The following is a 13395-nucleotide window of genomic DNA, read 5'->3' as shown; positions in this document are numbered from 1 at the left end:
ACTACAGCAGAAGTGATGCAATGTTACTTCTGAGATTAGGTTATAAGAAGACTGTGGTTTCTGTCTTGGGTGAACACCCTGTCTCTCTGTCTGTCTCTCTCTCTCAGTCTCTCTCTCTCTCAGACATATAAAAAAGTCCCAGCTATCCTACCAGAGAGCCTACATAGTGGAGATGCCCTAGAGGATAAAAGGCCACATAAAAGAGAACTGGGCACTCCAGCCAACACAACTGTTACCCATGTAAGTGAGCCTTCTAGAGGCAGAAGTTCCAGCCCCAAGTTTCAGATGATAGCTTGACTAGACACTCATGAGAGACTGGGGTCAGAACCATCAAGCCAAGCCATTCCTCATCCATCTAAAAGATGAGATAGTAAATGTTTGCTATTTTAAACCACTGTTAACTCTTAATATGGCCGACCCTGGAACAACTCAGGGGTTAGGGGCACCAACCCTCAGAACAGTAAAAAATCTGTATATAACTTATAATCAGTCTTTCATAAAAATGGTTCCTCCATATTGATGGTTCAGCATGCACAGAGTCAACCAACTGCAGATGTACAGTACTAGAGTATTTACTGTTGAAGAAAATCTGTGTATAATTGGACTAGTGCTATTCCAATGCATGATGTTGACATGTCAACTCTGTAAGTATCCTTCTAGGATTTCACAGTAGGTATTGAAACAGGATTTGAACCTATATTTATCCAACTCCAAAGCTCCTGGCAACTATCATACTATTTTTCTCAATCTCCTTTGCAAACTTCTCTTTTGCAAGTTTCTCTTTCCCTGCCTCTCCTTTGGGGATTTTCATTAGCATTTTATTCTTTCTTCTGTTTCTTCTTAGAGTATACTCTCAATCAGTCTCATCAACCAGTATGTCTGCAGTTGCCGTCTATCTGCCAGTGATCTTCAAACCTATTTTCCAAGTCAGTTTTTCTCTTAAAAGCTCCCAATCAGTACATCTAAATGTTCACTAGACATCTCCACCTTTTTGTCTTAACTCTTCAAACTCAAGAGATTCAAAATGAACTCATGATATTTTTCTCTAAACATCCTATTCCTGTTTTCTAGCTCAGTAAATAACACTCACCAGTCTCTTAGGTACCCAATCTGACCTCTACAAGTCAGTCTTGACTTTCCTCTCAGTTTTTATATCCAGTCACTCAACAGTTGATAGTAGCTCAGTACATAATTCATGCATCTATTCAGGCTTTTCAACTTTACTGATATCGCCTGGACTACTGTGGCATACTTATGATGCATCTCTCTGTCTCATGTATTGTTTCCCCTTAATTCAGTGTTTGTCAGATACCAAATGCAACTTATTAGTGATTCATGGAAATCAGCCTAGTAGTTTATGACTGGCATTCTTTTAAAAATGAAATAAACTAATGCAGTATAGAAAACATTAGAATGTATCTCATTGAGTGGGTATGCTCATTGTGTTATGAGACATACTTATTTCTTATTGCAGTTTTTAATTAGTGAAGTTTGGAAAACAATCCATTCTTTATACTGTAGCCAGAATGGTCTTTCCAATCAGCTCATATTAATAACCTTATCTAAAACCCTTCAGTGACTTCTCATTGACTTCCTGGTAGAGTCTGAACTCCGTAGCATGCTCTTTGGGGGCCTTTAATGATCTAGGCCTAGCTCAAAACTCATTTCTCCCCATTCTTCTCACAGCATCTAAGCTCGTGCTGAAGTAAATCACAGGTAGTTCCATGAAGTAGAACTACATGAAATGACTATAGTTCTGTTTGTTTTTAACATCTGTAAATGCCATTTCTTCTCCCTGGAGTGCTTTCTTATCCCCATCTATATTAAAATTGTCTGTTATTTCTTTTCCTATCTTTCCCAGTTGACCATAAATTTTTTGAGGATAGTGACTATATTTTGTTCATCATTGTATCCCAAAGCCTAGTGCAGTGCTTCCATGTAATAATGTTCAGTATTTTGGGGGAATAAAAAGATGTTGAATTGCATCACTATTTTAAAGATACATAGAAACACCAAGCACTCAAAACAATTTGCTTGCCATGACTACTTTGCTTTTAATAAAGGTGTGATTCTTAATATGTGGTATTTGTAATAATGTGGAATGCATGTTTGAAAACATCTAAGGCTCTCCCATTTTATTTAAATATGATAGACTATACAAAATGAACTTAGCATGATCTTGTTATAAAGAGGAATATATTAAATGTAGTAAAAAAAAAGTCATTTGGCTTTCAAATACAAATTGCTGGATGATTAACTGAAATATAGATTCCACTTTCATTAGCAAAATTTGTTCAGATATTTTATGCTTTTTAACAATATGTGTTTACATTAAAGGAATCTTTTCCATTTTACATTAGAATCTTCCAGAAGTAAACACTGAAATGTCAGTGGAAAAATCAGGAAACACCATCATACAGAAATATAATTCCAGGCAAGAAATAAGGGAAGAAAATACCAAGAGTTGTTGTTTAGACACTGAATACAAAGAAAAAGGGGAAACGAAAGAAGGCCCATTTTTAGAGGAAATCATTATAGGTAATAAAGGTAACCCAGTTATATTGATGTTTTCTAATTTTTATATTGGTCCTTCAGGGGGATATCAATATCAGTCTTTGCTTTGAGGACCTAGTAGTATAATTGGAGAAATACTTTTCCATTTGTATGTCTTAACAAAAGGACTTGTATGTCTTTTGAGCTGTTCTTTAATAAAGTCAGTATTCAGAGGAAAAAATACATTTTTGCTTTGCTTTCTCATCACTTACTTGTTGGCTTTTTGCATTCTGGTTTCTGCTTTCATTTCTTTGCTGAGACTGTTCTCTGAGCTACTAGTAACCTTTTGATGACCAAATTCTAGAGCACTTTTCTTAGTTCAAATTACCTTTATGTAACCATTGAAATAATTGACTAATTCATTCATATTGAAAAAGAGTTGTTTAAAGAAGGTAATCTGAAGGTGTTCAAACCTAGGCTGAACAACCACTTGGTGGGGATGTTGTAGAGAGAATGATTGGATTAAAAAGACCCTTCATGGCCTACAGATTATTGTAACTATACTGAAATTTTGAAATCTGTGGTTAAAACCCAGATGAATAAAATTAATATCTTAAGTAGATATTCTGTACACTTTGCCCAAAAGTATTCCAGATTTTAGAAATATTTACAAGGTAGTGAGCAAAAAAGTGAAGAAAAGAAACCAGCTGGCAACTTCTGGATCTAGGTAATAAGAGAAATTACAATATGACTATTAGTGTAAATTAATTTTTATCTAATCAGCTGTGTGTTTATATGGAATTATACTGTATATGCAAAAGGAAGTAACAGACCAGAGAAATAACCAGTTTGTAATGCCCTCAACTTACTTTTTTAAACCAAAACTACTTTCTCTGTTATGAAATACAAATTTAATATGAGTAGAACCAAATATTTTACCATGCTTATTAAAGGGAACTCACTATTTATGAAAAACTGATATCATTATGTTTGTGTAATAGCTTGCCAGTGAAATATTTAAAATTAAATATATTTTTTAAAAACAGTTAATATGTGTTATAAAAGCAGGCTTTAGTATATAACCCAAAATTTTACTGTGTTCTCTTTATAACAGACTTACAGCTTTTTGAAAAAAGCTCCAAGAATAAAATTGATATTGTTGTGCCACAGGATGAAAACCAAAGTGAAATACCCCTAGGCAAAACCCTCGGCATAGAAAAAGAATTAATTAGTGAAGGACAAACCTTGGATATTACCGACTTTACAAAAGTGGTTACTACAGAAATAAAAAACAAGGTGGACTTGGAAAAAGATAATGAGTGTACAGAAGTTAAATCACCAAGTATTCCCTTTGTAGTGGCAGATTCATCAATGGAAACAGAAAAGATCCATCTAGAAAGAACTGAAGGATTAGATCTTCACCATGCAAATACACATCTGGGGGTTGAAAATAACAGCACATCATTTAACAGTATTTTAAATGAGATGGCTTGCCATACAAATCATAAAAAAGATGTTTCTGAAGATGAGCCATTCAAACAACAGTTCAGATTGTTTCCAGGGACTCAAGAAAATACCACAGAGAAGGTAATTACAAATAGCCACCAAATCAAAACAGATCTGGATTCTTCTGTAGATGTAAAAAGGAATCTTGTCCAGCCTCAGAAATATAGTTTACAGGATTCAGAGAATGTTATGTTAGATGATAAACAATGTAAAATAAGACAGACACAACTGTTAAATAAAAAAAATGAATGTAGCCTATTGCCATTTAAAGAAACTTCAGATGTTCAGCAAGTTGGTGAAGGTCCTTCAGAGCAACCTCAACTAGCTATTCCTTGTGATATAGCAATCAACCACCCCATTTCTTCTGCCGTTTTCAGTGACAATTTGAATGTACTTTTAAAGAATTCAGATAAAATTAATATCATGCCTATGTTGGTGACGCCCAACTCAAGCCCTGGGAAAAGAACTATATGGAAAAATCTAAATGATATGCAAAACAGTCAAGTTGAGAACTGTTTGGGGTATCTAGAAAACAATGTGAGTCTTTCCCATCTTCAAATTAACAATGAGAATATAGATGCTTCACAAGCCAAAGATATGAAAACTGCTAGTCATGTGAAAACTTCCACAGAAATGCAGTTTTCCAATAAAGAAAGTCAGATTGATGAGAATCAGATAACTGAAGTTAAAAAAAAAGACTGCTTCCCTAATGAAAGACAGCATACATTGTTAAATAGTACAGAGAAAACGGAGTCATTAAATGACATTGTTTCAGGAAAAATTTACAGTGAAGGACAGCTGGAAGAATCATGTTCATTTCACATAAAGCCATCTGGAGATTTAGTAAACATAAGTGGAAGGTCAGCCTTTGATCTTTCCACTTCAGATAAAAAAACTGAGAAAACTCTAGTGTATGTGAATTTTTTAGGCCCTAGTTCTTTGTCAAAAGTAAATCAAATTGAAAGTCAAACAGTGAGCACTTCAACATCTAGCATTCCTTTGTTGCTGAACGAGAGACCAGTAGGTCTGTTAGAAAACAAAAAGACTGTTTCGATGACACTTTGTAAAAATGTTAGTGTGGATGAGGCCAGGAATGATGTTGGACCAGGTAATAATTATTTTAAAATTTGCTTTTCTACTTATTATTCTTGGTAAAAAATTTTCCAGATTGTTTAGTATGAAAATTTATATTACTATATATATTATTTTGCCTAAACCTAAAGACTCTGTATATGTGTGTGTGTCTATATATATATATATGTAGGAAAGGTTTTACTTAAATGGAAGCAGATTTCTTTTCACTTAAATCTGAACCAGTATTATCAACATAACATGTACAGAGGTCAACTGCATTTTGGAAATTAAAAAAAAAATCCTTTTCATTATCAAAGAACTGAAACTAGCAAAAACAATCACATTTGTGTCATTAATTTTAAATTAGGAACATCTACCTAATCCAAGTCTTTTTTTTTTTTTCTTACTTTCTAGAGCAAATGCAGTAAAGTTGTTGATAAGGCTTCTGCCTGCATTCATGTTTACTCCTTTTCTTTCTATACTAAGAACACACACAAAACAAGCTTCTCTTAGAACTGTTGTAGTTTCTCTCGCTTTCTTCTAATTTTTCCCTCCTTCCTTAATTTTTCTGTTTTGTCTGTCCCTTCACTAGCACCACAAATCCAGCTTTTTGTTTTTTTTTTTTGTTTGGCAAGTAATAGTGAAGTGAAAGTCACTCAGTTGTGTCCAGCTCTTTGCGACCCCATGGACTGTGTAGCCTACCAGGCTGCTCTGTCCATGGCATCTCCAGGCAAGAATACTGGAGTGGGTAGCCATTCCCCTCTCCAGGGGATCTTCCTGACCCAGGGATCGAACACAGATGGATCCCTTGCGTTGCAGGCAGAGTCTTTACCACCTGAGCCACCCAGGGAAGCCAGGTGAAAGGGTTAGTTGCTCATTTGTGTCTGATTCTTTGTGACCCCATAGTTGATAGTCCACCAGACTCCTCTATTCGTGGAATTCTTCAGGCAAGAACCCTGGAGTGGGAAGCCTTTCCCTTCTCCAGGGGATCTTTTCAACCCAGGGATCAAACCTGGGTCTCCCCCATTGCAGGCAGGTTCTTTATCAGGAGTCACCAGGAAAGCCCCAAGTAATAGTGAGGTGTAACATTGCCTTTCATATCCTTGATATATATTGTTTGAAACACTTTAAATTGAATCCCTTAATAGTTATAGATCAATATTGATACATTCAAATAGTAAATATTTCAGATAGTAGGAACTGTTCTATTCTTGTAGAGTGTAGTAAAAACTACCACATGATATAAAAACATCCTCCAGAATAAAAAAAGAGGGAAGGGGAGGTAAATGGATGACATACACATGACTTAATATTGAAGGTACTGAAACTAGGTGAGGAGTACATTAAGGTTCTTTCTCTCTACTTTTGTGTACTTTAAAATTTTCATATTAAAGACATTTTAAAATAGAAATGCAATATCTCATGTATAGGTATTGTATAAATGTAACAAAGATAATTACTGTTTAAGAAGTATAATCATAATAAAAATATGTTTATTTGCTAATAGCAGTCTCAACATGTTTAAATTGTTGGGGCTGTTAGACAGCCTTAGATTTTTAGGGAAATTTGCCTTGACTTCCCTGGTGGCTCAGACAGTAAAGCATCTGCATACAATGCGGGAGACCCGGGTTCAATCCCTGGGTCGGGAAGATCTCCTGGAGAAGGGAATGGCAACCCACTCCAGTATTCTTGCCCCCGCCCAAAAAAAAGGGGGCTCAAAGAAATATTTGGGGCTTCCCTGGTAGCTTGGACGGTAAAGCGTCTGCCTACAATGAGGGAGACCTGGGTTCAATCCCTGGGTCTGGAAGATCCCCTGGAGAAGGAAATGGCAACCCACTCCAGTATTCATGCCTAGAAAATCCCATGGACCGAGGAGTGTGGGCTACAGCCCATGGGGTCACAAAGAGTCGGACACGACTGAGCGACTTCTCTCTTCTTCTTTGCCTGTTTAACAATATGCATTTAGACCCATTATAGAAATATGGCTTATTAGGAAAGCTTTGCATGGCCCCTCTGACTTTAACAGGCTTCTTTTAAGGAAATTGAGAAAATTTTAAAAAGAAGAAGTGGGAATTAAAAGCAAAGCAAGTATATCTTATTTGAATGGAGAAGTAATTAGGGAAAAATACAAAACACAAAAACACTGTAAAATCTCATTTCACAAACTGTCATTTTCCTGATATAATAAAATGCATTAACTTCAGATTCCATTAATTTTGTCCGTCAAATGCAGCAGTTTAATGCTGTTAGTCAATGGACAAGTCTAACATTTACCATTTTCTTACAAGTCTTTCCTTCTAAATTAAATCTCAGTGATAGAAAGGATGCAAGGAGAGATGACTAAAATTCTATAGCAATTCAACTTGTAAAATACTCAGACTCATAAAAGATACTCCTAAATATCTTTTAGCCTTCAAAGACATGTTTCTCTAAATTGTTATCTATTTATTAAAACACAGTGACCCCCTACTAGACAGCCCTTTGTTGGACTTCTTATAGTCAATTTCTTTTTAAATATAATTTAGAAATCTTTCAGTTGGTTCAGACTTTTCCCTTTGTATTAGTAAGATGTTTACTATATAAATGTTTATATGCATAGGCAGTCCAGTAACCAGGGGAATAAGGATAACATTTTAATGTATGTTATATTGTTTGAGAAGATCCTAACACTGTGTCACTGGTGGTAATGTAAAATCAGCAGGTTTTTGAAAGTAGCAATAAAATGTTTTCTGAAATGAAGTACCTAATGTAAGAGCAAAGTCTATGAAAACCAGTATTCAATATAAGAAGAATATAGAAATTGTTACTTTTAAAATACAAAAGCATGGGATCAGAGAAAAACAAGTTTAGTCACTAAAATGAGTCCCTGGAGAATAAAATTCAGTTGTCATTTCCTCTTTGTCAACCAGATACTACCAGCATTAACAGAGTTGCTGACACTTTGAATAACTCAAGTATCCATCCAGATCCCAGGGGAGAGCCCAGTGAAGAGAGGAATGCAATTGCAAAGACTTTTTATGATTCTTCTTTTCCCACAGAACATGTAAGTCAATTAAAAATATTGCCGAGCAGACCTTAGTGAGCTAATTCTACAGATATGTGTAGAACTGTATGCATCTGGATGGTTTAAGACCTAACTGATCTCCAAAATAATATCAAGAGGGCAACATGGCACCATTTTTCACAATTAAGGTTGATGGAAAACAGCAGGAAAAAGTCACAGTGTATAAATCAAATAGATATAATCCAGCCTGTTTTGGGAAGGAGAGTGTGAGGTAGTGTATCATGTACTTCTATTTTTTAGTCACCTAAATTTAGGAATAGTAGCATTTGAGCATTTACTTATTTAAACTATTAAAAAATAGTTCACTCATTTGAGCATTTTACATTATAAAATAAAAGCTGCCTTAAATAAGTTGTTTTTAACAGTGCTTAAAGGTAATTTATATTATTTTCAGAAATTGACTATTCCAAAGGAAGAAACTGTCTATTTTAAATTATTTCAATTAAAACACAGTATGTGAAAGGATCAAATATTCATAAGTATATGATACCAATTATGGATATAAATATTAAGCAAAGTATTTGTAGACGTTATATGGCTCCAAGAGTCCATCTGTCATATGAAAAGCAACTAACTACAACCGACAGGTTTTTGTTGGGTTTTTTTGGAAAATTTGTAAGTTTTTAAATTTAAGTGTGCAAAACTTCAGTGCAAAAATGGCTGTATTGTTCAAAGTCTAAAAAACAAATACAGCTGCTATAAGGAACCCAAAAAGTTTAGGAAAAATGACAAAAAAGCAACTGCATAGTCACTGTATATTTTAAATTTTAGAGATGCACATTAAACAACTTTTTTGATCACTATTACAAAGTGAAAATTATAGCAGTAACACAGCCTTATGAGTAAGTTTCTAATAGTACATTTTATTTCCATTTTTAAATTTGAGAAACCTCAAGTAAGGTAGCCTAACTGTCCCTTTGGGAAAGTTGAAACTAAAATCAGGATCTGCGTTTTTCACCTTTGCATAATTGAGCTCAAAACCAAATCATTTCAGCTTGATGTGCAAATGTTCAGTCTTTAAACTGTGGTGACTAATGCACAGTAGACTAGGCACTGGGAAATCTAAGTTCTGATCTTTAGCTAATTGGCTAAGTCATAGAATCAAATCAAAAGCAAAAAGAAGCTTGAGTATCAAAGGCAGATATCCATTCTGATTGGGTTGAATACTTAACACTTCTAACATAATTGTTCTATTTTCAAACAGTTTAAGGGTATGATGGAAATTTCACATTGCCATTTCAAGCCCATTTTTATTTAAAAAAAAAAAGAAAAAAACAACCCAATAGATAACTTCTTTGTAGTGCATCCCTAATGCTTTTTCTGTGATTAGTTAAGAATTTATAAAATTTAAAATTTTGAAGAAATATTCCCACAACAGCTTTAAAACCATATTGAGGCAGTGACACAAATGTGAAATAATTTTCCAGAGCATTAAGAACAGTTTGCAGTGGACTTAGACTAGGTATCTTGGCTGTTACATGCTACATCCTCAATTTTTCTTCTCAATTTTTGTTAATAGAAAAATTTCTTCTAAAAATACTGGTGTGCGGAAAACACACTAAATGTCTGTTTAGCAAAGTGATCATCACTTGGTGTCAAGCAGTGTGCTCTGTATCACTGTCCCAGCTGATGCTTGGTTACCAGTTAACATTTAATATGGGACAGATTTAAAAGCAGGTGAGCTCTTTTGCTTAGTCTACTGAAAAGGCTGTGATCCCTGGATTAAACAAGACCAATCTAACCTTTTTTACTTATGCTTTTCTACATCACAGGCTGTTGAATGACAGCTCATGGGTCATATGCAGCCTATTGCCTTGTTTTTATTAACAGTAAAAGCTTATTAGTACAGCCACACCCATGTCTTTACCTGTAGTTCTATGGCTGCTTTTGTGTTACAGTGACGCAGTTGTGAGGGAGGCCACTTGGCCCACAAAGCCAAAAATGTTTACTCTGGCTCTTTTACAGCAAAAGTTTGCCAACTCTTGTTCTAAACGAAAAGTGAACTTTATGAAGACTTATGGCCAGAAAGGGAATATAAGTTCTTTAACTTTTTCAACATATTTTTATGTATACTGTCCACATCAGTCTTGTAAAATTCTGGGTAGTTACATTATGAGTTAATTTACTTTTCTCCTGTAGATCCAGAGTAATGTGTTTTTTTTAATTCTTAGAGGGGGTTAGGTTGGCAGCCTGCTGCAATCTTGATTACACACAGGAATGAGGATGGGAGAGAGGGGCCACAGTAAGCAAAGTCACTTGTTTACACATTCAGTATTAGGTTCATTCAGAATTTTAAAATGTAACCACAGGCTTAAAGAAACTACTGCTACTAGGCAGGGGAAAATTTTAGGCTAAAGAGCAGATCTTTTGAGTCAGGCAGAAAGAGGTGAAGAGGTGATTTTTTAAGAAGGAAAGGAAGGAGCAAAGATATATGGCAACATATGTATAACTAGAATTACTGCTGTAGGCTGCAAAACCTAAGTTAAGCTAAATAGGACAAGTTAAGTGTACACTTTAAAATTACATCCTGCTTCTCTCTATGGCCAATCCTTGCTTCTGCCCCTCCCACTAAGTAGGAAAAAGGGAAGTGTAATGTGTGAATGTCTCCTTCCTTTTTCCATCAAGTCAAAAGATACGGATTTTGGGAAATTGGGTAGTTTGTACTTGGTGTCAAATGCACCAAGATGTTTCTAGCATTTTGTTGGCAAAACAGGACCATTATGTCATACAGATCATCAAATCATTGTACTCCAAAATTAGTAGCAACCTAGCTTTGGATTTGGTCTACTTCTCTGTTAACTATTCTCAGTACTGCATGAGGCCGACACACTACCCACACATGGATGACTTTAATTCATTTTGGCCCTGTGAGCCACACAAGGTATGTTGAACACTTACAAGCCAGACATTATGAAAAATATATATTTATGTGCATTTTATCCGGTTACTCTTTACAGTAATAGCATTTTGTCACTAAAAGAATCCGATGAGAAAACCGAGGTCCACAGAAGTTAAATGAATTGCTTAAGGTCTCCTGGTGGTCCTTTGTTGATACTTTTGTTTTCATCTGTTATTTCACAAAAACATAGGCAATGAGACAAACATGAACCCAGCATCACTAAGGATCAGAGGCTAAGACTCTGAGGAGATTGGCGGTTGACTAGAATTCGCAGGAACCAAACAGAGCAGTCCAAAAGGACACATCCTTTAGGGAACTGAGATAAATGTAAATATTTAAATTCAGTTTAAAAAACTGTTACTGTATGATCTCACTTTGAAAATACATTACAAAAATATGCCACTTTTAACAGATTGGAAAATATTTTAATGTAAGGCAGTACTCAAAGATCTTCACAAAGATTTATGAACAAATGACCTTCATTATAGCTTAGTAACAGTAAACATTTTCCAACAACTCAAATGTCCAACAATATATTAAATTATGGAACATGGAGTATGATGGCGCCATGGTCTTTCTAGAGGGAAATGTTAAAAATGTTTTTAACCCAGCATAGACAATCATATAAATGATCCAGATTTTTAAAAACTATATATAGAGAGGAGTCTAGGATATTTATATCAAAATGTTTAATGGTGGTTGGAATACTGGGTAATTTTAATCAAATTCTTATTCTGTTCTGTACTTCAAAAATATATTCCCATTCAAGAAAAGATTTTATCTGATAATCTAAGAAGACCATAAAAGATTTTTTTCAAAAATTAATTCAATTTTATCACACGCTGCAGCTTGTGGGGAATTCCCTGACCAAGAACTGAACCTGTGCTCCCTGCAGTGTAAATGCAAAGTCTTAACCATTGCACCACCAGGGAAGCCCTCAAATTTATTTCTGATAGGGATAAACTGGAAACATGTCAACAATAGGTCCTAGTTGAATTATCACACATCCATAAGAAGTATTTTGCAGCACTGACATTTGCTTATGAGAAGTCTGTATTGTATAGGAAACAATTCAGAAGGAAAAACTGATATAAAATTCTATAGAATGGTCAACACTAAAATATAGATGATAAAAATAGAAAGACTAATAGCAAACAATGCCAAAATGTTGACAGGTCCCTCTGGATAGCAGGTTACTAGTGATTTTTAGTTTCTTTACACTTTTCTGTTTTCTAAACTTGTAGTTAATTATTTTATATTCAGAAAAAACCTTAAAAATACTTCTTTAACACAGTATTAGAAGTGTGACCCAATGTGGTCCCTTCGAAACACGCCAGCGTAACACCTCATTGCGCTTTCCTGTTTCTCCAACAATGGCGCTCTGAAGCCTAAGAGGAAACCTGAAGTAAAAAGCAGTTTCTATATGGCAGTTTACTTCCGTTAGCATTTAAAATTTTCCCCAGCCTTGATAGAAGATACAAAACATAGACTTGTTTGGGAAGGGAAGGGGAGTAGCAGACAAAACAGATTTTTATCTGCATGGTTTTAAATATGTTTTCTTTCAAAGAAAGCCATTTAAGAAAACATTTGTGGTATCTCTGGAGTATATCTTGAAGAGCTACCTGACGATCTTGAAGAGCTACTACATAAGCCTACAAACTCACAGTTTATAGTTTTTTTTTGGTGCCAAAATTACTAGGGTGGTAGCTGGAAAATAGCCAAGACAACAGTGGGTTTTTATCACATACCCCTAATTGCAAAGGCTGAAGGATTTTCTTTAAATGCTTATTGATGACTGGTTAGAAAATGAGTAATAATTTCAGTGGTAAAACAAGTTTGGTATTTCCTAGGTGAAAACAAAGCCTCTGAAATCAACTCCACTACAAAGCCATTTTCAGGCAATCAAGATTAAAAATACTGATTTAGATGTGTCTTCTGGTGAAGATGACTGGCAGCACTTGGTAACAAATCAAATAAATGAAATTGAAAAGTTTCTAAGCTTAGAAAATGACAACCAACCTAAAAAAAGAAAAGCAGAAGAGATGGCAGAAAAAACAGATTAAAATAATGTTGACAAATGCTTTCAGAGTGAATTATTTAGTTGAAATATTGATGTGGTATCAATTGGAATACAATTTATATCTAAAGCTTTATAGTTGTACTCACCAACTTTTTTCTTTGATGAAATTATATTACTGTTGTGTTTTCACTCAATAAATGCTTCATTTAAGATAGCTAAGATTGCAAGGTTTGATATTAGCACTGAATGAATGTTAGCATTTAATTCCCTTTAGTTAAATTTGTCTTTCCTCCATATACTCTTTCATCAAAGCTCTTGGTGCATCTCAAACTCCTTCCT

The 13395-nt window shown here is 34.8% G+C and overlaps 1 protein-coding gene across 37 annotated transcripts in view; it reads left to right on the top strand.

Annotated features, from left to right (window-relative positions):
- CCDC73 (coiled-coil domain containing 73) overlaps positions 1 to 13099 on the top strand; it is a 154103-nt gene extending 141004 nt beyond the window's left edge. For all 37 annotated transcript variants that reach the window (XM_055549222.1, XM_055549221.1, XM_055549253.1 and 34 more), the window contains 4 exons: positions 2361 to 2538; positions 3608 to 5107; positions 7983 to 8116; positions 12887 to 13099. In XM_055549222.1, coding sequence (XP_055405197.1) covers positions 2361 to 2538; positions 3608 to 5107; positions 7983 to 8116; positions 12887 to 13099 — 2025 coding nt within the window. The remainder of the gene's footprint in view (positions 1 to 2360; positions 2539 to 3607; positions 5108 to 7982; positions 8117 to 12886) is intronic.
- The last annotated feature ends 296 nt before the right edge of the window (positions 13100 to 13395 follow it).

The sequence above is a fragment of the Bubalus kerabau genome, chromosome 15, assembly GCF_029407905.1.
Source record: "Bubalus kerabau isolate K-KA32 ecotype Philippines breed swamp buffalo chromosome 15, PCC_UOA_SB_1v2, whole genome shotgun sequence".
Classification (NCBI taxonomy): Eukaryota; Metazoa; Chordata; class Mammalia; order Artiodactyla; family Bovidae; genus Bubalus; species Bubalus kerabau.
Note: the sequence above shows the minus strand (reverse complement) of the source record. Positions and strands in the feature narration are given on the sequence as shown.